General features: G+C 34.8%; 2 protein-coding genes across 2 annotated transcripts; one reads left to right on the forward strand and one right to left on the reverse strand.

Moving 5' to 3' along the window:
- Window positions 1–1,366: 1,366 nt before the first annotated feature.
- On the reverse strand, window positions 1,367–20,699 carry LOC6052627 (septin-2). The gene is made up of 4 exons (XM_038255237.1): window positions 20,580–20,699; window positions 5,515–5,772; window positions 4,644–5,444; window positions 1,367–2,463 (listed from the first exon to the last, which is right to left on the reverse strand). The coding sequence occupies exons 1-4, from the start codon at window positions 20,607–20,609 to the stop codon at window positions 2,299–2,301; spliced, it is 1,254 nt and encodes a 417-aa protein (XP_038111165.1). The 5' UTR covers window positions 20,610–20,699; the 3' UTR covers window positions 1,367–2,298.
- Window positions 20,700–24,301: 3,602 nt separating this feature from the next.
- On the forward strand, window positions 24,302–25,021 carry LOC6052625 (elongin-C). Its single transcript, XM_038254806.1, is given in 3 exon segments — window positions 24,302–24,430; window positions 24,722–24,876; window positions 24,879–25,021. Coding segments are annotated over 2 exon segments (240 nt in total). The 5' UTR covers window positions 24,302–24,430; window positions 24,722–24,764; the 3' UTR covers window positions 25,007–25,021.
- Window positions 25,022–25,172: the final 151 nt, after the last annotated feature.

Genomic DNA, 25,172 nt, shown 5'->3' on the forward strand with positions numbered 1-25,172 from the left:
AATTTTAGGATCCAATTCATATGATATATTGTTTAGGTACTTCATAGATTATAAATATAAATCCAAAACATAAAAAACACAAAAATTAAAGTAATTTAAACATTTTAAAAATTCCGTAAGTTCCAAAGGCACCATCCATAAACCACGTGGACACTTTTTTGGGAATCTCGACCCCCCCCCCCCTTCGTGGACAATTGTCCATACAAAAATTTTTTTTTTGTCAGGAGCGTGGACAATCGACATACCCCCCCCCCCCTAAAGTGTCCACGTGGTTTATGGATGGTCCCAAACACACAAAATTTAAAAAAAAAATCAGAAAAAACAGGGATCAGAAAATAAATTTAAAAAAAACCCCTTGAAAAAATCCAAAATATAACAAAGTGCATTAAAATTTTTTCAATGAAAATTCAGAGAAATGTAAAAAAAAACAAAATTAAAAAAAATAATTTAAAAAAAAATCCAATTCGGTAATTCGGTAATTTCGGAATAAATTTAAAAAAAAACCAATTATGGAAAAAAATCAGACAAATTACAAAATCATGTTTTATATAATTCGCAAAATAAAAAAAATCATAACATTCAAATTTAAATCAATTATTCTTCAGTTTTTATTTTAAAACTTTAGATTTTTTGAAATTTTGTGTTCCTGGATTTTCTGTTTATTATTATTAATTACTAACTATTGCTATCATTTAAAATTTTATGAAATCTGACAACATTAATTTTTTTACTTGCTTTGTAGACCAAACTTTGACATAAACTTTGAAAAATATTGAAAAAAATATAAACAGCCTAAAATAAAGAATAAAATGTATTTCGTTATGTTTTGAAATCAGTACCACCACGATCAGATGTTCTTTGCACGAATTTTATGTGCTACTGGGAAATAAAGTTTTCCTCTTCTTCACATAACATAGACGTCATTGTTTCAATTTCTCATTTAGATGGGGTCCGTAACAACCCTGTTCATAAGGTTTTAATGGTCCGCAACTTATAGCTAGGTATAGCTTTGAAGAAGGTAGAGAAACTTCAAATAAAAATGCTTTATCGACGAATATTTGAACATTAGGTACTATTAAAAAATAGATAAAAAGATGCATCTGAAATGATCAAAAGGAATTTCTCAATTTTCTATTCAGGGAAAACACACACCAATCTATTATTTTAGAATATATATCTATATAGAGCATTATATATATTATGGAGAAATTTAATGTTTTTAAATTACTACAACTATATCGAGCCTAGCAATTTAAAACAAGGAAAAAACGTTGATTTTCAAAAGTGCTTCAATAATGGTACTGCCGTTTCTATAAATTGCTTGGGGGGGTAAACGTTGAGTGTCATTTGATAAAGTCTTGATTTGTTTTTTTGGAAAGAAAAGTATTTGAAATACACGTTTAAACCTAAGCTTAAATGCACTAATACTTGATTTTTTTGAAAACGAAATTCAGTAAACTTGTGTATCTGCTGATGCCTTAGACAAGAAGCGGTAAATATTTGGAATTTTCAAAATTTGTTCACTTTGTTCTTACTGTGCTGTCTAGTTCTACAAGATTTATTATTTTTACTTAACTTTGTGTGGTTTGATAAGTAGTGCCGTAAGTTTTACTTTGTCTGGTGGTCAAGCGTCTTTCCTCTCTCTTTCTCTGCAGTTACATTTAATATTTTCAACCAACTGGCAAATGGAAGCGAAAGCTGCTAAGAGATTTCTTGGTTTCGTGACGATGCGGCACAAGTGACGGCAATCTCCCCGAATGGTGGTGAGATTGGACTGTGCGTTTCTAATCTGATGATTGTTTATCGATGATTTAGGGGATGAGTAAAAATAGGTAATTTTCTCTAGTTAAAAATTACTATATTCGGCTAAATTTTGTTCCTTTCCCAATTGGTGAGTGTAAAATGTTTGCTTCATTTTGTTTTGTTTTCAATGTCCAATGTTCTAGCAATTTCAAAAAACTTTGTACTTATACGCGATCGAATAGGTCTCTCTACGGTTTCTTTAGAGCTGAAGTTTGGTCTCGTCGTCACAGTTTGACTGCGCGTGCAATAAAAAAACACATTCCAGGCTAAGGCTTTTCCCCGTCGAAAAAGTCAAAATTGAAGCAGCAGCGGCGGCCAAAAAGTAGTGAACGGTTGCACAATATACTTATCTGTGGTTGATGGTGCGTGGCGATGGTTTTTTGTTTTCTTTTGGATGAGATTGAAATGAAGTGGCGGAACGACCTTTGTTCGGGAAGTGAGTTCCAGCACGGAACCCGCCTACTGGGGCGTCGTCCATCCCGGTATCTACAGGTTTCATTTCTTTTTGCTCTTGCCCAGCGTCAGCGTGTGCGACGCCATCATCTGGGACTTGCGCCGGTTGAACTCGACAAACTCCTCCTCGAGCTTCTTGCGCGACTCCTCCAGCCGGCGCTTCTCCTCGGCGTGGTCCTTCTTCAGCTTGTCGAACTTGGCGTGCAACTGAGGGGGATTGGGAAATAGGAGAGTTGCAGTGATAAGTAAAATGTTAAGTTGCCAGATAAACAGATTCCACGTACCTTTTAATTCCGCTATATATTTTTAATATCTTGACAGATACGTATTTCGTCTACTACTTGCAGACTTCATCAGTGTTCTGTTCTCGAGAACTCGAACACTGATGAAGTCTGCAAGTAGTAGACGAAATACGTATCTGTCAAGATATTAAAAATATATAGCGGAATTAAAAGGAACAACTCGTCTCTTTGTATTCATAGTAATGCATTCTGCTAAAACGCTCAACCAAACCACAAGATTCCACGTAATTTTGTAAAATACTAAGATTGCACCAGGTTTTTCCAAGATAAGCTACTAAACTGCTTTTCTGGCTGTGCCACCATCCGGTCGCGCATCCTGACATCCTCATCGATCCGTGCGTGGAGTTAATGGTTTATGCGTCTTGGCCACACAGACATCTGCACTCCACCGTAGATCGTTCGTAGCACCTTCCGTTCGAACACTCCAAGGACACATTCGTCCTCATGCCACTGCGCCCAGGTCTCGTTGCCTTAGAGGACTACCGGTCTAATCAGTGTTTTGTACATCGTCTATTACCAGCGATTCCAAGTACACAAACTCGCTAACCTTCTCGAACTCATCATTATCTACAGCTAGTGGGTGAGACTTTCGTGGGTTTACGTCCTTCGAACCCTTTCCTCTTATGTGCTTCAAGCCCCGCTCTTCGAATGGTACTCTCAAGGACGATGTTGAACAGTGCACAGGATAAGCCGTTACCTCGCCGCAGCTTACGACATGATCCCAAGGGTTCCGGTAACTCCCCTGAGACACGCACGTGACATATTACGGTTCCAAACTACTGAGCATTTTGGCTCGACCCTCGACATTCTCAGTGGGAAGTGATCAACCGAGTCAGTTTATCCGGGAATCCGTTCTCGTGCATGATCTGCCATAGCTTCTCGTGGTCGACTGTATCATAGGCTGCATTGAAATCGATAACAATGTGATGTGTAGGCACGTTGTACTCACGACTTTACTGGAGGATTTGTCGAAGTCAAAATATTTGGTTCTTGGTAGCACGCGCCAAAGAAGCCCGCTTGGTAGGGCCCCACGAACTTCCTTGCATGTGATAACAGCTGACGACATTGGATCTGGGAGAGGATTGATAAGCGTGACGGTAGTTACAGCAGACATATCCATAAACTTCTGTGATAGCTTCTCTTCATCCCTTTACTTTACTTTTACTGCTCGAACTGTCTCCAGATGCGTTGCCATCTAACTCGGTTCTGGACTGCTTCTCTCCAATTCCGACTCGGAACCCCCACACTTTCCAGACATTCCTCCGCTTGGTTCAACCACCTTGTACGTGGCGCCCCCCTCCGCCGGGTTCTAACCGGCTCCGAATTAAACACCAACTTCACCAAATTGATTGTCTGGTTCGGTTGGCGCGCATCCAGCGCGTCCGGCATTCTTGCGACGTGTCCGGCCCACCGGATTCGGCCAGCCTCAGCGACCTTTCGGATACTTGTCTTGCCGTAGAGTTGCGTCAGCTCGTGGTTCATCCTTCTCCTCCATACATTGTTCTCACGTACGCCGCCAAAGATCGTCCTTTAAGCACTCATCGTTCGAAAACTTCAAGCGCTTGCAGGTCCTCCTCGAGCATCGTCCACGTCTCGTGCCCGTAAAGAACGACCGGTCTTATCAGCGTTTCGTACATGGTACACTTTGTACGCCGGGAAAGGTGACCAGACCTTAGGGTCTTGTGGAGTCTATCTCCTCATTCCAGATCTTGGAAATCACACAGTGAAGCGCCCTCGCCAGTTTCTCTCCTCCATATTTGAAGAGCTCACCGTGTAACCGATCCTTGTCGACAGCTCTGTTGTTCATCAGCTTACTGATCTCCCTCTTCACCGTCTCCAGTTCAGGTGTGGGGAACTGTTCATCAGCTGTGGGTTCTCCTAGGTTGACTCCATCGCCGTCTCCACTCATCGCAATTGTGGTGCTCATTGAAGTACTGTTTCCAACTATCAAACACCTCGCTTTTGTTCATGATCAGGTTTCCCTCCCAGGCACACGCCCAGTTTCAGCATTTTACAAAATTACGTGAAATCTGTCATCTCCTGAAATCAAACAAAAACAAAACATCAGTAAATCCCAATACTCACATCCTTCTCGCTCTCCTTCAGCTCCGCCTCCTTCTCCTTGACGCGCACCACAAACATCTGCCGCACCTCGTCCTCCTTGGCCTGCAGCTCGGCCAGATGGTTGCTGCGCTTCGCCTCGAACGTCTGCTGGAACGAGACGGGCTTGTTGTCGCTGTCCACGTCGGTGAAGCCCATCTGCTCGAGCCGCTTCTGGCGGTACAGCTCAAAGTGCTTGGTGTGGGTCTTTTCGCGCATGTCCTCCATGTTGGTGCGGATCAGCATCTCGCGCAGCTTGACAAAGTCGCAGTGCGCTTCGTTCTCGACCTGGACCGTTCCCCACGGGTACTGGCGGGCTCGTACGGTTTTGTTGCCGACGCGCACAAAGTCCGTGCTGCCGACGACGGCGAACGGGATGTGCGAGTTCATGGTGGAGTTGATCTCCGCCACGGACTCGTCGTCGGTGGGAAACTGGTAGATCTGGACGCCGTTGTTGCGCAGCTCATCGTTGATCTTGGCCTTGAACTTGGACAGCTCCGTCTTGGAGATGGTGTCCGCTTTGGCAATGATCGGAATGATGTTGACCTTGGAGTCGAGCTTCTTCATACACACCAAGTCGAGGGACTTTAGGCCGTGACCGGTGGGACAGATAAAGTACAGACAGATGTGCGTGCGGCTGTCGTGGTACGCCGAGAGCGATCGCTTGATCTTCAGTTCCTCCTGCAGGAACTGCTCAAACTGCTGATCGATGTAATCGACGACCGCCTTGAACGAGTCATCTTTGTTGATCTGATCGCCGTAACCGACCGTATCGCAGATCGTCAACTACACGAAAAAGGAAAGTTTATGAATACATTCATCGCCGATGATGATCGCCACGATCTTCACGCCTTACCTTCAACCGGACCATGCTCTCCTGCAGCTCGTACGTGTGCGCCTTCAACTTGACGTTCGGCAGCGAGTGCGGGCTCGGCTGGGACTCAAAGTTGGTGTTGAACAGCGAGTCCATCAGCGTAGACTTGCCCAGTCCCGTCTCGCCGATGCACAGGATGTTGAACACGAACCCATTCTGGACGCTCTTGCTGACCAGCTGGTCCGGCAGGCTGTCGAAGCCCACGTGCCCGGACAGCTTCAGGGTGCGCGGTAGATCGTTCTGCAAAACAAAAACAACAAACGATATCAGATTACTTGCTTCACTTTTAGCCGCTCCGTTGCACACTCCGAGCCGGTTCTGAGCGGTGCAAGAGCTATTAGCAGACAAAATGCCAGCCGCGATCCTCTCCAACGCCGCATAGATGTTTTTGGAGCAATTGTTACAAGCTGCAGGCACGCCTGTACGGATTGTTTTGCTACGGGCGGTCACGCTCCGGCTGTCCCGCCGTCGTCGTCGTTCGCGAAAGAGAATTGCATTATTTATTAAACATATTTAACACTGTTTTGTTCGGCCGTCCAAAAAGGGCGCAATTTGTGCAGCAATTTTGGAAAATGTGCTTGCTATTTAGCACTTCATCATTTCGGCTGCTAAGCACTAAACGATTTCCTCACGTACCAACTAGTAACCGCGCGTCGACGACCCCAAAAACGAAGAACGCAAACTTTCTGCAACATTAGTATTCAACGGCCGTATCAATGCAGTGTCTATAATCTGAACCCCCTGCGTACTAATAACAATAAGTTGTAAGTTGTTTGTTTTTATGGAACAACCCACCAACAAAAAGAAAGAGAAAACCATTAGCAAATGCGGCGATAACGATTGTTGCTTTCACCTGCACTGCCTTTAGAGAAATAAGTACAGTCATCCCTCATATTCGGAACAGTTTACAGATCGGCTAATGTTCAAAAAATCATAGAAAATCGATAATTGAACTTAATGATTCGTTTTTACCTTCATTTTAAAGCTTTTCTTGCGATCTTTCGAATGCTGTATTGAACAACTGCTAATTTTAACTTTTAGATCAAGTTTTTGAAGAAAAACTTTGACCCTTGAAATCCACAAATTCGGAACACTTTTTTCTTACGGATGTAAATAAACTTTGGTTCTCTCCATGAGTACATAATTTTTACAAAATAATGACTTCACGCACTGAAACCAACGTAACTAAAGATTAGTTATGTTTTATGAATGGTCTGATAAATTTTTTTTGTGAAAATATTAGTTAAATTCAGGTGTTCCACAATTGTGGGAGGCACAATAACATCCCACAATCATGGAACAGGCAATTTGGAGGCAGAGTTTTGCTGCTATGGATAAAATAGTCTTGAAATGAGGTTTTTTGTTCAAAAAGTACTACTTTTACTAGTGAAATAGCAAGAGAATGTCCAAATGAAGGCTGTAAAAATAGTAGGGTCGACAGAAAAGCTGCATTTGCCATGTTATTGACAAATTACCACAAAAGTGTTCCGAATTTGTGGGTGTTCCGAATATGTGGGATGACTGTACCGCAGGCCATGTCTGCGTTCTGTTTGACCTGAGGAGTTGCCAATTCTTTGGTCAGATTTCGAAGCATTAATTTTACTTTCACTGATAGACATGCCAGAAAGTGCGTGCAAGGCTTATCACATTTGGAAGAAGATTGTCAATCGTGATGTTATTTGTTTTGGCGAGTTAAAAGTTGATTTTGAACATTTTTGAAAATTATTATGCCTTACATTCCATGTTCAAAAACAAAAAAAAAACGTATATTTTGATCAATTTTCCGTATGTTCAGAAATAAATTCTTAGTTTTAAGCTTGGTGTTCAAATATTAAAAGAGTAATTCTTCAAAATTCCAACATTTTTTTTCGAAATTTTTAATTCTGTTTTTTTTAGGTTTGAATGAAACTTTGTCCATGCTTTCCCTACATGTCAAAAGCAGTAGGTAATTTATATCATTAGATTTTCCATGCAAGTTTCCATACAATTTCTCGGACTGGTCATACAAGTGGGCATGTTAGTATTCGAAAAACTGTATCTTGAGGAATAATTTTCTGATCGATTTGATGTCTTCGGCAAAGTTGTACATAACCTACCTTTAGTACCTTTCAGAAAAAAATGCACGGGAGAAAAAAACGATTTTTTGTTTGACTTTTTAGGCCCTTCAAAATTAGTCCGAAAAATCAGGGAGCAAAAAAAATATTTTTTTTAAACTTCACAATTTTAATGAAAATAGAAGCCAAATCAACTGAAAACAATCTAAAAGCATTTTTCTGCATTGTTAACTTTTTTTTGCTAAAAAATAAATTGTCGTCAATACTTAGGTATTTTGGAAACTAATGATTGCAAAACAACTGGACAGGTGAATAAAGCATTTTTAAACACGTTTTTTCATTCAAGTTCAAAAAAAAATTTAAACAAGTCATTTTTAGATACAGAATTATATTTTCAATTGAGATTCTAAAATTTATGTTTTTGATAGTGAGTTTTCACGATTTCACAAACAGCGTAAAATTCGTGAAATTTGAAAATTTCCGTCAAATTTATTAATTTCTCAAATCAATTCTTTGAAATAACAACATATTACATATTTCATCTATAGAATATAAATAAACTTCTTAAGTTGATTAAAACTTAATTTTCAATTGGAAGCGTTATATGAACTATTTGAAGAATTGTTAGCAAAACATACATACACATGGCATTGTAACAACATTTACTGCGAAGTGAATGCTGCGACTACTTAAACAATGTTTACAGAAATCAATCAAAGTAGAAAACATATTCTCGGAATCATCAAGTTATCATAAGGAAGATAACATCAATCATTTGATTCCACTTATTCTCATACCAAAAAGTTTGAATTTTTACAAATGTTGGCTTTTTCACCCAAAACATGTTGAAATTGACTTAACAAGTATAATCTGATAAATTTTCGAAAGATTGCACAGATTTTTTCAATTTATTTTTTTTCTGAGTCTTGTTTATTTTTTCACTATATTTGATTATTTGAGTGGATGGTTTCCGTGGAAGTTAAAAAATATCCCCTGATTTCAAATGAAATTTTTAAGATTTCGAAACTAATTTAATTATTTTTAACTGTTGATTTTAAATTTTGTGTGAAAATTCAAATTATCTCAATCATTTTGGCTGGACAAGGATGTTAAGTATTGCTCTGATATTAAATTCAATAAAATGTAAATGATTAAATAGATGCAAATCAGCGAAATTATTAGTCGTAGGCATATTTGAAAAAAATAAGTTTAGCCCTACATTTCGTTTCAAAATATAACTTTTTCGGAGATAAGGAAAAGTTTTTTTGCGTCACGATCAAATTAAGTGGAGATTTGTATAGTTGTTCACATAAATGTCCCATATGCAAAAACAGCAAGCTAAGAAAAACGCAAGGGAAGTTTGTCCCACACATAAGACTACGTGTTAAGTTTTCACGAAAATTCCCCTTGATTTCTAGAACAAAATACTGGATGTTATAGGCTCTTCTGAAAGAGCACAAGATTTTGAACCAAACAGCATAAATAACTCAAAAGTGATGAAAATGCATATGGGACATTTATGCGATCATGGGCAGTATAATGAAGCATAAAAAAAAATTTGTTTTGAAATTATGGTCCCCGTGAAATTTACAATTTTCAGGGGGGAAATCACTAAGCCTAAATTAATGTGCAAGTTATAGGCATTTCAAGTTTTTTATAAAGATTTTTTTTTTGCAATTCAAAAATATTTTATAGAGGAAAATCACGCATGTAATATATATTTAAAATAAACTGAAAAATGCCCTTACTGCATTTCGGAAACATTGAAGATCGAACCATTCTTCAATGTTAACAATTGAACCTTTTGTGGTAATTAAAAATAAAGAGTTACTTTACGAAGGGCTTAAACACTTATTTTGGACTTTTTAATATAATGGGCTTGATTTCTACATTATTTTTAATTAAAAATTAAAATCAAAATTAAAGATTCTAAGAAGAGGCAGAAGACTATGAAATCGTTGAATTCGCAATTCGCAATTTTCAGTGTAAGAACGGGCCTTGACCGATCTTATGCACCAGGTTCCCGACGAACACGCACTGCCCTTACACCTACATCTCACCCTTGCTCTGAGTCAGTACGAGCAGCACGCTAGAACACGCTTTGAGTGTTCGTGCCAGGCATGCACACCTTCTTTTCCGGTTACGCATTTTAACTCGGCCGGGGGTGGTACATTACGTAGGGTTTGATGTAAGTATAAGCGCCTAACCATTTATAGTGTGCCTATCAACGTTCATTAAAGCAAAAACTGTTTTATTTTTAGTTTGAATTCCAATGTTTTAAACCTAAGCATGTTATTCAAAGGTTTACCAAAAGTACAATAGTAGTATTTGTGTTATTCCTTCAATCATTCCATAAATTGAGTAAGGGCTCGAACCTCACTTGTTAGAAAACAATAGACAGTAAAGGAGAATATACTTTATAAAGAAGCAATAGTAAGAGAATCATAATTTTGTGTTAAAAAATAAAAAGAATAAGCTTGATGTAGTAGATGTAGAAATTGGCAATAGTTAATAAATAGTCATAACAAACAAGCTTAGATTATTGTTAAGATGGGCAAGATAAAAAATTATTCAAATGAATAAATAAAGAAGTAAATCAACAAAAATAGACAAATGATAATTAGACTTGGTATCACTAGTACATTAGGGGAAGGTTTATTTTAAAGAAAACACACAGTTTGTTGAAGCAGCATTATTTGGAAAAAAAGAGTGACAAGCATTGAGAGATATGAGAATCAAGAGTTAATTTTTTTTTTTTTTTTTTTTTTTTTTTGGGAGGGTGATCCAGCCGCACATCGTTGATGTCGAAACCTCTAAACTGGGCCCTCGTCCTGTCACGTCCGTCAGTAGTCTTGTCGTACATTACAACTAGAATCAGATCTGCCAATGAATTAGTACACTTCGACCAAATAAACACTGACGCTGTATGGATCTGACTCTAGAATAAATGCACAGTTGTGTGTTATTCATAAGTCCAAAATGTTCAATTATTCATATAAGTCCAAATATTCATTTGCGGATAACTACCTAACTTGAATTGAATACAAGATTTAAAGCAACCTATCCGAAAGCTACTCTTATCTCAAATCCCCGACATTTTAATTATTAACAAAAAAAAACGTTTCTTTTAAAACCTGTCTGGCTTCTTTTAAAAAACAAAAAAACAAAAAATAACAGTTGATATTTTGCAAGTCGTGAATTGAAAAAGAGACGACCATTTGTTCGTCAGAATTCCAGTAGATCCTCGATTCGCAACAATGGTCGATACAATCATAATCCGACAACCGTTAGTTCAACAGATCAACGAATTTAGTCCGATATCATTTCACTATTGATTGATCGAGACTCTATGGAAATTTTGACAAATCAGAATGGTTTTTATGCTACTTCAATGAAAATAACCGATGCTGATAGAATTACTAAATTCACTGTTACTAATTTTGTCCCTATATAACTAAAGGCAAAGTATAAAAAGTTGATATTTATAGTTAAAATCCTAAATTCTACAAACACTATTTTTTTAAACCCGCATCCTAACCTGACACCCACATTAAGATAGGGAAAAATCACATATGTAGCGGTTCATTGTACAAATGTGATATTTCCACTATCAGAGAACCTCCTTGTCTCGATGACAGCTTACCGGCCATCGATTAAGCCCTGAGACTACGCCAAAGTGGGTTCTCGCAGCATGAAGTGGTGTCCATGTGTAAAAATGGAAGCTTCAGCAATATACTGAACACATCGATTTTAATTCCACATCGAATCAAATCATACTCTTTGCCAAACAAGCATCAAACCTATGACACTCATTATGACAAAGCCCAGGGAGATATGAGAATCAAGAGTTAATAAAATCAAAACCAAATGGTAAACAGAAGAATTAGTGGTGAAGTACGAATCAGTAGAGTAAAATAAAAATAGGAGATAGATGGTAGCTGAGAAAGATGAGAAGAGAAACTTCGTTGTGCGATGTTTCGGGTACATCCACAGCAGTTGACTCAACATACTGCGAATCAAAACAATACCGTCTACAATCACAAATTACTTCCCTTTCCCACATTGTCGCGCCCCTTTCTTTTAGCCGTCTCGACTCTGACCCGCGGTGGTCAAAGGTTTACGATCCGTTTCCACAGGCCACCAGCTAGGTCATCATGAAAACCAAGCCAACGTGGAGGTAAGAAAATAGGACACTCGCAAGGAACCAGAGCTATACTGTTCTGATCAAGATAATTCGGATGATCTAACAGAACTACGGATGTAGTTAGTTACGCTCCTTCCAGGATGTTCCTTACGTGGACGTCAACCGAAGAGCACGCAACAAGGTCAGTGCCATTGCATGCTCTTAGGCAGACTTACCTTTTGACGGGTGCGACAACGGTTTGCTATGATACCGGTTTTTCTATGCGCACCATTTCTCGTCACGACCCAAAACCCGACACAACTCGGTAACTTGATCGGTGCACCAAACCGAAGTTTGGTGTGACGGCGGTGTGGATCGAGTACACAAAACTGACATGGTTTCTGCGCCTACCACACGGGAGAAGTTTGGAACTCTTGATGCCTTGCAAGCCAACTGAACTCAACAGTTCTTAATGGTGTGGTTGTCAAAGGCAGTTCATTAGTATTTTAAAGGTTCTTGGTTCGAATCTCGACAGTTGTTATTTTATTTTTTGAATGTTTTTTATTTGTTTAGAATAGTTCGTTAGGAATAGAATTTCGTAGTGTCATCAAATATAAACTTTAACTTCTCGTGCATATAACCCTAAAATAGGCATTTTCACTTAAACCTGCCTGCATAATATGGAATGTTTTCTCTATTCCACTACAAAAATCCATTCAATTTTCTAACTCTTTGACTAAAGCGTCGCAGGTTCGAAGATGTTACTTAAAAAATGTATATAATCAGTAATTTTGACAGCAAATATTGAAAAAAAAATCCTCAAAAATATTTGTACCCAGGATTGAACCAGGAACCTCGTGGTAAAAAGACGGAGACAACAACCGCCACGCCATCCCGAACTTGTGAATGATGGCTGGCAAACCTCAATCAAAACAATGTCGCTTCCGGTTTACTTGGATCAATCATATGTTGAGTTGCATCCTTGGTATACAGTTTGGGTGCACCGGTGGTGTACCAAGGTGCTTTCGGTACAGTTGCTATGGTGTGACAACAAACAGCTCGGTTTGGTTTCTAGAGTGACACGAAAACCGCACCATGGCGCACCAGATCTTGGTGTTCAGTGAAGCCTGCTCTTAGGTATCAATCCTTGGCCTGCAGAAGACTATGAAATCGTTGAAATAAAAAAATAGTATAAAAAAAAAACATATTAAATCAAACGGTCCATCTCTTTTGCTCAAGTTACAGTTCACGTTAAGTTTGAGTAGGTTAGGCTGCTTGTTTACAATGAAGGTTTCGCCCTATTGAAAAGTTAATACGGATTTTAGGTACAAAATCGAATTTGCAATTGAAATAAACTTTAGATTATTTTTGTCTAATAAAGTGCCTCGTTTTCAAGTAATGGGCTTTTTCAGATATTTTTTTTTTCGAAATACGTTAAATTCTTTTGCAGTAAAGCGGGGTGACATTGATAGGATTTCAATTTATTTTTTTAATTATTTTTCAACTGGTAAGGTTTGTCTCAAGATTAGTATTGTCAAAACATGTACTGGGGTAGGCCACACAAGGTTCGTGCACTATTTAGAGAATTTTTTTTTCAAAAGTGTTAAAAAATTATTTTGAATTCTGGGGTAACTCTGATAGTTATAGTTTTCTTGTAAATATAAGATTTGATTATTTTTACATCAAATGTATCATCACTAAAGTTACTGATATTGTAAAATGAATGTTTATCTAGTTTACTAAGTTTATAAGCTTTTTAAGTAATCAATCAAAATTTAAGGTAAAATTGTTAGAAAGTTAGAATATTGTCTAAAATTCATGAAAATTAGTTTTGTTTATAACATTATCGATTCATATTTCTTCATATTTTTTTGTTTAAAAAGGCCTATAATCAGAAGATTTTTGTTGAGTTATATTTCAAAACCAAATAATATTTATTATTTACAAACTAATCTTCTTCTAGCGGGAAATTATCTAAAGAATCCGAAAATGTAATCCGTTTTTTAATTCGAACTAATCATCATTGAGAAAATCATTGCACTTTGAGAATACTAAAACAATGCTATTCATAAAAACATATAGTTAAATTTTTAAAATGTCATTAAAAATTCTTCTTGAAGTGCTTTGGACACTTCTCTGACAAGGTCAGTATGATTCCAAACCATTTCGAACATACTTGATTTGTACTCTTCATTTTGAGGAAAAATCTCAAACCTATCAACTATTTCAACTTTATTGGTCGGACTGCTGGTTGCGGCACAATAACATCCCATAATTATGGAAAAGGCAATTTGGAGGTAGTGTTTTGCTGCTCTGGATATATTATAAATTCTTGATAGTTTTTGTGGTTTTTGTGTAAAAAGAACTTTTATAGTTTTCAGTCGTTCAAATCGCACAAATAATATTATAATACCAGTTCACCACACTAACTTTATGGGAAATTCATTCGCAGTTTTAGGTGCACGTTTGTTGAATGATTTGCCGCATAATTCAAAATCTATAACTACATTTAGTGAATTCAAGCGTGAGTGTAAAGAGCATATAAAAAAATCAACTTGAGTTTTGTTTTGGTTTTTGATTAAGCAATGCACACTCTTTTATAACTACATAAACAGCTGATAATCAGTCTTAAATTTATTACTGAATTCTACTTAAACAAGTAATTTGTCGTATTATCGACATTTTTATTTCTTTAGTTTATTTAGTTTTAGTTTTTAATTTAGTTGTTTTTTTTTTAGTTTTAATGAAACATAAGGTCCTTATCATTTAAGTCAATAAATACAGAAAAGGTTGTACCTTCGGTATATTTTTGAAAAATAAAATACAAATACAAATATTAAGTCTTGATAGTTTTTGTGGTTTATTTTTTTTTTTTTTGTGTAAAAAGAACTTTTTTTACTAGTGAAATAGCGAGAAAATGTCCAAATAAAGATCCTAAAAATAGTAGGGTCAATAGAAAAGTTGCATTTGGCATGCTATTGACAAATTATCACAAAAGTGTTCCGAGTTTGTGGGTGTTCCGAATATGTGGGGTGACTGTACTATGTCCATGGTATAAAAAAAAATGCTGCATACTTATTTTGACTAAAAAATTGAGGATGTTATTGAAAAACATGGCCAAAATAGACCTAAAAATGAATACTTTGTGAACGTAAATACATTTTTTTACATCAGAGATTGGCAAAAATTGCGAAGTTTTGAGATTGAAGCTCATCTAGAGCCGGCGTTGGATAGAAGAGAGTTAAGTAAATAAATAAATTTAAATCATCAACTTCACAGCCCAACCATAAACCTTCACATGATCTAATTAACTGGCAACTCGAACTTAATCACCGGTCTAACTTCAACGCGTTTCACGATTGTGACAACATCGGTGGTTCGTCCAACTTGCTTTCACCTCAAACCGACTAACGAAGGCTCCGCCGCCGGTTTTAGTTATGTCACAGCCTAATCTATATGCTCTCGTTAATACAGTTTGGTTTGATCTTTTTTTTTCCGCTGCAGAAATTGAATGATGACTCGATGGAATCTTTTGTGGTTTTATCGAAAAACTCGAAGCAACGGTAAATCTATAGCTGAGCCAGTTGGATTCGCCAAACTGCTCTAGATATTGAGTTAACCACTTGACTTAGATATCAGTTACGTACCTTCAATTTGAGATATTCGTTTCTCATTTTCACATCCACTCGTAGCGTTTTCATGTTTCAAAAAGGATCGCCCAAATTGCACTTCAATACTCCTTATTGAGCTTTTTTGATTAAACTTTCTTCCTCGAAACCAGCAAAGTAAACGAACCAACCAACCCGCTTCGCAGAACAATACTTTCTGGAGTTTCTCCCACAACGCGATCGGCCAAATTCGTTTCGGACCGTTAAAAATGGTTCTTCCCCTTGTTTGTATGGGCGCGCTGCACGTATGTGTAAAATGTGTATGCGCATAGCATATCAATGGCGAATCAAGCCTGAATTAACCATCTGGTTATGGAACATGATGATCGGTGGGTAGGAGGAGGGGGGGATGGAAGGCTAACTGTTCGATTCGTTGGTTCATTCGATTCGCCCGAATCCGATACTCGATATGTGTGCAAGGTGTGATGACTGACCACAAACACACACACATGCACACACACCTTCTTCCGATGCGGCTTTATATGGCAAACATCGATCAAGTTTTGGGCAGGAATCACCCCACCACCACCGTCACACCTGGGGGCCTTATATAGACCGCAGTGGATTGATATTAGGATGCAGAGCAAAACAGACTGGCCAAAAACACGTTTTTTCGTTTATTTTTGGGATGTGCAGTGTGTGCCTATTTGAATAATACACATTCACTTTCTGGCCAGCACGCACCAGCTATAACGCATTGCCAAAATAGATAAATACGGGGAGAAACTATCGATCGATAGCGTTGTGGTGTGGTCGATATTTGCATGGTGGAAACTTAATTTCAGGTTTGTTCCAAAAATTAAATATTGTATTTAACTTTGATGTTAAATATTCATAATGTCGCCTTTATCGCAAAAAATATGAAAAACCATTTTTTTTTCAAGCTGCGCTATCCCGGAAGTCTCAACTCGCAGAAGGTCGATTCAGGACTAATCAAAAAAAATCATTTTGCAGATATTTCTAGAATGGGTAAAAAATCATTGACCGAGTTATGAATTTTGGAATCAATACTGACTTTTTCAAAAAATCGAAATATTGGTCGCAAAAAATTTTCAACTTCATTTTTCGATGTAAAATCAAATTTGCAATCAAAAAGTACCTTATTGAAATTTTGATAAAGTGCATCGTTTGAAATTTTCTGATCTTCTCGAAAAAATTTTTTTTAATTTTTTTTAAATCCAGACTAACATTTTAAGGGTTAAACTTTAAATATTACGCCCTAAAGATTTGACTGTGTTTTACTATTTAAAATATTCATTTGTTTTACCAAAATAACGTAGTTTTCGAAAATATCCACATTTTTATAATTTGCAGTCTCACTACATTTGAGTAGCCTTTTTAAAAAAAAAAAATTAATAAAATACTGCATGATTTTTTAAAATACACACATTTTCATAACATTCATTTTGGGTATCAAACGACGCAAAATTTCGTATGAACACTCACTTGATTTGAGTTTTTAATGCAAAATGCTATTTTAAAAAACACCGTATTTTTTTTAAACATTACAATTTTAATAATTTGAAACACGAATATCAAGCGACATAACATTTTCAGGTTGACCACTCTAATCCCATTTTCAAATTCCCGACTTTTCCAAAAACTCAAATACTAGGCAATTCTAAACAATGTTTTAGAACAAAAGACAAAAAGTCAATATAATCAATTTCAATCAATCAATATTATCAATTTCCGTAAAAACAGAAACCTAACAACAACATCCCATAAAAAATCCTTAAAAATGGAAGCATTATCATTATTTTGATTCAGAGTAGAAACATAAACAAATAACCGAAAGCTTAATAATACTAATAATTTCAATGCTTATTTTTTAAATTGAAAAACGAAACTTCTTTCCACCAATACAAACAGTTTAAAATTTTATTCTTAATTTAATTTAATTTTTAATCAAGGGACGTATAAAACTGCTGTTTTTTTTTAAGAATCAAGGAATTAAGAAAAATATCTAGGAATTCTTTTTAATAATTGTTTTTATCAAGCTCATTTTTTTATTTGGTCAATTTTTATATTAAATTTTTGAATCAATGTTTATTTATCTAATTTTCATTATTTAATTGCTATTTATTCATTTTTCATGAAAAAACCATGTTCCCACTTATTTTATGCAAAATGTTTGAAGCGACAAATTATTGAGACTACACTTGAAACATATTTGTAATAAGTTAAATCAAAAAATCATTGCCAAGCCCAAATCCAAGTTGGAATCTTTCTTCGAGTATTCAATTAGTGTGACAAAATTGAGCAGAATCATAACTTTACGCTGGGCATAATCGTTAAAATAAGACTTTATTTTTATATTCATTTTCCATTAACGTTGTTGTTGTTTTATATTAGGGGAAATCTACCCTTTCCAATCAAACACCTATCTTCGTCATATGGAGAGTTTGATGCTCGATTAAAGCTCCAAAAATACTATTTGGGCTATAAACTTACAAGCAACAGCACCGCCTCGAGTAAGCACGCAAATGTATGCCACTTACTGGCCAAAAGATCACATTTAATGCACTTTTGATCATAATTTGTATTTTGCGAGACCACTTCTCATCATTTTGTTGGCACACACAGTGACACACACGAGAATCCTCAAACGCTTAATGAATATCGCCAAAATTAACTTTTCACTTTCGCTTACTTTTTCACGGCGCTTAAGATATGAAATTGCTTCCAACTACCGGCAACATGTTCTTTTGACCGTTACTTAATCAATCACTTGAAGAATAATCCCGAAAATGTAATAAATTAGCAAGCGCCATCAAAAACAAACGCGCCAAGTCGTTTGACGTTTCAATTTTCACTTTGCATTAAAATCGAAGGCTGAAGAAAACCGAGCGAGAGACGAAGGCAAAAAAGAACAAAGGCTGGCCGTCAACACCACCAGCAGCACAGCCAGCGATGCCAGGAAACTTTCCCTATAAATGCCACTTTTCGTGAGTGTTCGTTTGAACTGTCAGCGCAAATGGCAACACTCGACAGAGTGTTGGAAGAAAAAGAACTAAGCCGATATTAGAAAATGGGCGTGGCCCAATGCATTCGCCTCGATTAGAATACCCTTGGGATTTTTTTTTGTTAAATGCTTGGTAAAGAAATAGAATAACTTTTAGTGAAAGTGAAAATAAACAGAAATGTTCACAAAAACTTGCTCTACTCGTTGGTGTACTTGGTTTTAGTAAAATTCAAGGAGACTCTAGATTATCCAGCATCATTCAAACACGACCGCTTATTAGGATTAAAATGGGTAGATTTCCCCTAGATCTGTTGGTTTATAAAAAAAAATGATAAAAATCTTTTGATTCTTAAAAAAACATTATGAAAATCTGTGCCAAATGCATCCAATATTTATAATGTCTAAAATAGTCTTTACATTCTCAAATAAATTGAAATAGTGAAAGGAATTTCAAATTTATGGTGAGTTACTAAAGAAGAATTGAGTGAATTTAATTGGAAAATTGTACAAAATATTACAAAAATTAAACAATTTGAAGATAATTTTCAAAAAAGTATGCTTTGGATTCCCGACTTTTTGACAAAAAAAAATAAATTCCCGACTTTTTCCAGATTTTTGCCGAGTTCCAGACTTTTTCTCGACTTTCCCGACTTGAGTGACCACCCTGCATTTTGTATAAAGTTTCACTTCAATCAATTTTTGAATTAAATAAATAATATTTTTTACAAAATAACTTTGTTTGATACATCTCTAGACTGTTATATGTTTGTTTTCTAATTTTGGGTCGTTGAGTTTAAAATAATCGATCTTAAGTAATCTAAAAAATATTTGACATAAGATTGTGACCACTATGGCGTTGTTAAAATGTTTAGAATACATTTTTGGCAATAAGGCTGGTACAAATATTTCTAAAAGTTTTTGTCGCCCCCCTTCAAAATTGGCCCGAAAAATCAGGGGGCAAAAAAAATATTTTTACAATAAACTTCAAAATTTCAATGAAAATTCAAGTGCAACCAGCTGAAAATAAATTAAAATACATTCTCCTGCGTTTAAAATCATTTTTAGCATGTTTGGGTTAATTAAAAAATCTTAAGATTTTTTGAAAATTTTCGATGCAAAATCTTTTTTTTCGATACAATTTTTGTTTTTGTCAGATCTTAGATTTTTTGAAAACTAATGATTGCAAAACAACTGAACTAGTGTAAAATGCATTTTAAAACACTTTTTTGATTTAAATGTGAAGACTATGGCTTGTTATTTAAATTTTTATATTCTTTTTATTTTTTTGCCATCCCCCTTTTTTAAATATTTGCATCGGCCTAATGTGGAAGCTCGAATATTGTCAAATTTGAATGGTTGATTGCAGTTTGTCGTTCACACTTGAGCATCTCCAGTCTTCCGTGTAAGTTTTAAGTTTTCTTGAAACAGAATTCAGAAAAAGTTTCAAACAAAATTTGTTTTTTTTTTTTAATCATGTTATATATTGGTGAAAAAGTTGTAAATTGGCAGACTATCGTTATGAATAAACACTCAAATTACGAATGATTGCTTCAGTATGTCCAATATCTCGCACTTCGACCATAAATTAAGCCATTAATAAAAACGGACGGCGCGAGTGCATTATTCCGGAGATGCACTTTACTGCATTTCAGTCGCGCTGCGCTCGAAGTTTGCATTGCAGCCTGAAGTGTGAGGGAGAAATCATAAAACGAAATCATTCATTTGCCCCTCCGAACAAATCCAGCAACAGCAACAACAACGAATTCGAGCCGTCTGGGCTGAGGAGCTTTACGCCACACATAACTCCAGGAATGAGGCGCAAACAAGGGAAGTGCATATTTATTTACCCAAAACGTTCTGGAAACAAAAAGAATCTCTTTCTCTTTCAGAACGCTATTTTGACATGCACCATATTTTCAGGGAAGCATCGTCGCAGCAGGCCACTGAATCTGCATCAGCTTCAATCAAGACGACGACGGCGACGACGGAACAGCACTTAATCAAAGCAAGCCATCTCGGCAGTCAAGGGAAATTTTCTTCCAGCGACGCCCTTTTGTTGTGACGATTCATAATCGCTGGAAATCCACCGAAAACACACCCCGGAAATGCACCCATCACTTTCACTAGCCCCATCGCGAACTAGCAAACAAATTTCGCGACGAAATCACCACAATTTTTGGACACTTTTCACGGCCAACAGCAGAAAAAAACCGAAAAACGATTTTCAAAATCTTTACCTTTAGCACTTCAACGTCTGCGGCCGCCATCGTGATTCACTCAAGACTGATTCAGCGAGCTCGCGAGAGAGCACTTTAAAAACCTTCGCGATTGACAGTTCGCGATGAACGCGATGCTTGACGGATGGATGAACACCAGGAGGCAGGGGTGGCAGTTTTTGAAATGTCTGCAAAGTACTGCAAAATCTGACAAATTTAAGAATTTAAGAATTTAAGAATTTAAGAATTTAAGAATTTAAGAATTTAAGAATTTAAGAATTTAAGAATTTTAGAATTTTAGAATTTTAGAATTTTAGAATTTTAGAATTTTAGAATTTTAGAATTTAAGAATTTAAGAATTTAAGAATTTAAGAATTTAAGAATTTAAGGGTACACAGCAACGAAGGAAGTTGTTGTCTTCTTATACCAAAATTGTCAAACTTACGAACCCAATCCTGTAACTACGGGATTGTAAAATTAATGAAACTTTGCTGTAAATTACTTGGTGGACAGTACTTTAGGGGATGAATAAAAATTATTTCGATAGTACCGTAGTTTTGAAGATACTAAAATGTCTGTAACAAAATCTGTGCAAAAGCTCTGGTTGATGTGCACCGTTAAGAATTTAAGAATTTAAGAATTTAAGAATTTAAGAATTTAAGAATTTAAGAATTTAAGAATTTAAGAATTTAAGAATTTAAAATTTAAGAATTTAAGAATTTAAGAATTTAAGAATTTAAGAATTTAAGAATTTAAGAATTTAAGAATTTAAGAATTTAAGAATTTAAGAATTTAAGAATTTAAGAATTTAAGAATTTAAGAATTTAAGAATTTAAGAATTTAAGAATTTAAGAATTTAAGAATCGGAAGAATTTAAGAATTTAAGAATTTAAGAATTTAGAATTTAAGAATTTAAGAATTTAAGAATTTAAGAATTTAAGAATTTAAGAATTTAAGAATTTAAGAATTTAAGAATTTAGAATTTAAGAATTTAAGAATTTAAGAATTTAAGAATTTAAGAATTTAAGAATTTAAGAATTTAAGAATTTAAGAATTTAAGAATTTAAGAATTTAAGAATTTAAGAATTTAAGAATTTAAGAATTTAAGAATAAGAATTTAAGAATTTAAGAATTTAAGAATTTAAGAATTTAAGAATTTAAGAATTTAAGAATTTAAGAATTTAAGAATTTACAATTTAAGAATTTAAGAATTTAAGAATTTAAGAATTTAAGAATTTAAGAATTTAAGAATTTAAGAATTTAAGAATTTAAGAATTTAAGAATTTAAGAATTTAAGAATTTAAGAATTTAAGAATTTAAGAATTTAAGAATTTAAGAATTTAAGAATTTAAGAATTTAAGAATTTAAGAATTTAAGAATTTAAAATGTAAGAATTCTAAGAATTTAAGAATTTAAGAATTTAAGAATAAAGAATTCAAGAATTTAAGAATTTAAGAATTTAAGAATTTAAGAATTTAAGAATTTAAGAATTTAAGAATTTAAGAATTTAAGAATTTAAGAATTTAAGAATTTAAGCATTTAAGAATTTAAGCATTTAAGAATTTAAGAATTTAAGAATTTAAGAATTTAAGAATTTAAGAATTTAAGAATTTAAGAATTTAAGAATTTAAGAATTTAAGAATTTAAGAATTTAAGAATTTAGAATTTAAGAATTTAAGAATTTAAGAATTTAAGAATTTAAGAATTTAAGAATTTAGAATTTAAGAATTTAGGAATTTCCAATTTAAAATTTAAGAATTTAAGAATTTAAGAATTTGGGAATTTAAAATTTAAGAATTTAAGAATTTAAGAATTTAAGAATTTAAGAATTTAAGAATTTAAGAATTTAAGAATTTAAGAATTTAAGAATTTAAGAATTTAAGAATTTAAGAATTTAAGAATTTAAGAATTTAAGAATTTAAGAATTTAAGAATTTAAGAATTTAAGAATTTAAGAATTTAAGAATTTAAGAATTTAAGAATTTAAGAATTTAAGAATTTAAGAATTTAAGAATTTAAGAATTTAAGAATTTAAGAATTTAAGAATTTAAGAATTTAAGAATTTAGGGAATTTAAGAATTTAAGAATTTAAGAATTTGAATTTAAGAATTTAAAATTTAAAATTTAAGAATTTAAAATTTAAGAATTTAAGAATTTAAGAATTTAAGAATTTAAGAATTTAAAATTTAAGAATTTAAGAATTTAAGAATTTAAGAATTCTAAGAATTTAAGAATTTAAGAATTTAAGAATTTAAGAATTTAAGAATTTAAGAATTTAAGAATTTAAGAATTTAAGAATTTAAGAATTTAAGAATTTAAGAATTTAAGAATTTAAGAATTTAAATTAAGAATTTAGAATTTAAGAATTTAAGAATTTAAGAATTTAAGAATTTAAGAATTTAAGAATTTAAGAATTTAAGAATTTAAGAATTTAAGAATTTAAGAATTTAAGAATTTAAGAATTTAAGAATTTAAGAATTTAAGAATTTAAGAATTTAAGAACTTAAGAATTTAAGAATTTAAGAATTTAAGAATTTAAGAATTTAAGAATTTAAGAATTTAAGAATTTAAGAATTTAAGAATTTAAGAATTTAAGAATTTAAGAATTTAAGAATTTAAGAATTTAAGAATTTAAGAATTTAAGAATTTAAGAATTTAAGAATTAAGAATTTAAGAATTTTAGAATTTAAGATTTAAGAATTTAAGAATTTAAGAATTTAAGAATTTAAGAATGGCTGTGTTTTACTAACATTTCCAAGAACATTTACTATGTTTTAAGTAAAAGAAGTAAGTAGTAATTTTTGTAGTACTCTAGACTAAGTCTACGCACTTTTTACAATTTAAATGATAATGGTGTTATTATCTAGCAGAAAATATGAAAAATAAGCAAAAAAATTAAAAGTAACTTTAAACATGAAAATATAAAGACAAAATGTAATGATAGGAGGTGGAAGAATAGGCCAAATGCTCGCAAATACTACCAAACACAAAGATTAACTAAACAAGATAAATTTAAATTAAAAATACTAAAATAAAACAAGAAAAACATTAAAAAAGAAGTAAAGTTTTTCGTAGAACAAAAGTTGCTCAAAATGACTCCTGAACACGGAAAAATTAAAATTTTCGAAAACACTTTTTCCATTTTATAATTATGAAATATTCTACCGTGGGTGATCCAATCAGTTTAACCACAGAGTAAGACAGAGTCACTACTGCCATTTCATTTTTGGTTCCACTTTGTGTTTATCGCAGGTACATCGCACGCCTGCTACCAGCAACCTTATGGAGCCAAAAATAAAATTACATTTTTCGGACTGCTCGCTCTGTGTTACTCTGTGGTTTAACAATCCTCTGGTTTCTGTTTTCTGAATGAAATAAAATGGTATTTTCGAGCATTTTTGATTTTTTCATGTTTTCAATTTAAAGAAATATTTTTGAATTTTCTTCTGAAAAGGTCAAATAATTTAATATTTAATAAACTTTTATATGCTATTTGGCTAACTGGGCTCCTGACTCAAGACTGTTTAAAAACTAGCCATAAAACCTAGCATAAAACAATAAAAACTAATTGTTTGTTTAAACTTAACAAAAACTCAAGATTAAAGAATTATTTATTTTCCAATCAACGAGATTCAACTGTACTAGGAAAACTGCACAAAAACGCAAAAGTCTGTACATCCAAAATGAACTCCCGTCAACCTGCTTCCCGCAGACAACCCACCAAACAACTGTCACGCATCGAGGAGCCAAGGTGAAGAACTGTCACGGCACACGGTCATCCATCGGTCGGTCGCCGCGAGAAGAAAAAGTTGCCGTCGCTCGTTCGCTTCTGTTTTTCGGTGCGTGTGTGTTCAATTTCGGCGATAATTTGAGGTACGAAAAGGAGCCCTTTATTTGCGGTTGATCGTGATGATTTGCGGTGATTTGTGCAGATAAGGATGCAGTTGATGGGGACGCTATAGAATCGTCTGTTGGAGACTTTGTTCCGGGGAAAAATTGCCACTTTTCGACGAACCTTTTCTCGAATGTGTGCCAGTCATCATTTTTGTCATTATTGTTCCGTCGACCTTGTCCACACACTGCGCTGCCTTCTTGCCCCGACCGTCACCGTCTTGTGATAGTTGTCCAAAACACAGCAACTACAACTTTTTCCTCCTTTTTTAGCTTCATCCGGCGGAATCGGCTCCAACCAAAAACAAATACGACCATGGAGGAACGCACCGGCTCGGAACGGGTGTACGGCGGCTGCGAGGGCCCGGACGCGATGTACGTGAAGCTGATCTCGTCCGACGGGCACGAGTTCATCGTGAAGCGCGAGCACGCCTCACCTCGGGCACGATCAAGGCCATGCTGTCCGGGCCGGGCCAGTTTGCGGAGAACGAAGCGAACGAGGTCAACTTTAGGAAATTCCGTAAGTTGCGCGCGACGCTCTGGAAGGCAATTATGTAATTTAGGGGGCACCTTAAAACAGCTCAGCTTGTCCGCTTCTTCTCTCTCTCGTATGAGCTGGCGCGGCTTATCTCGCGCCCTCCTCGAACGAGCTCAGTTTGTTGCGCCGCCTGGCTGAGGCGTGATGGGATTATTTTGATTACCTTCTTACTTTTAGCTGACGAAC

The sequence above is a fragment of the Culex quinquefasciatus genome, chromosome 2 (genome assembly GCF_015732765.1).
Source record: "Culex quinquefasciatus strain JHB chromosome 2, VPISU_Cqui_1.0_pri_paternal, whole genome shotgun sequence".
Lineage (NCBI taxonomy): Eukaryota > Metazoa > Arthropoda > Insecta > Diptera > Culicidae > Culex > Culex quinquefasciatus.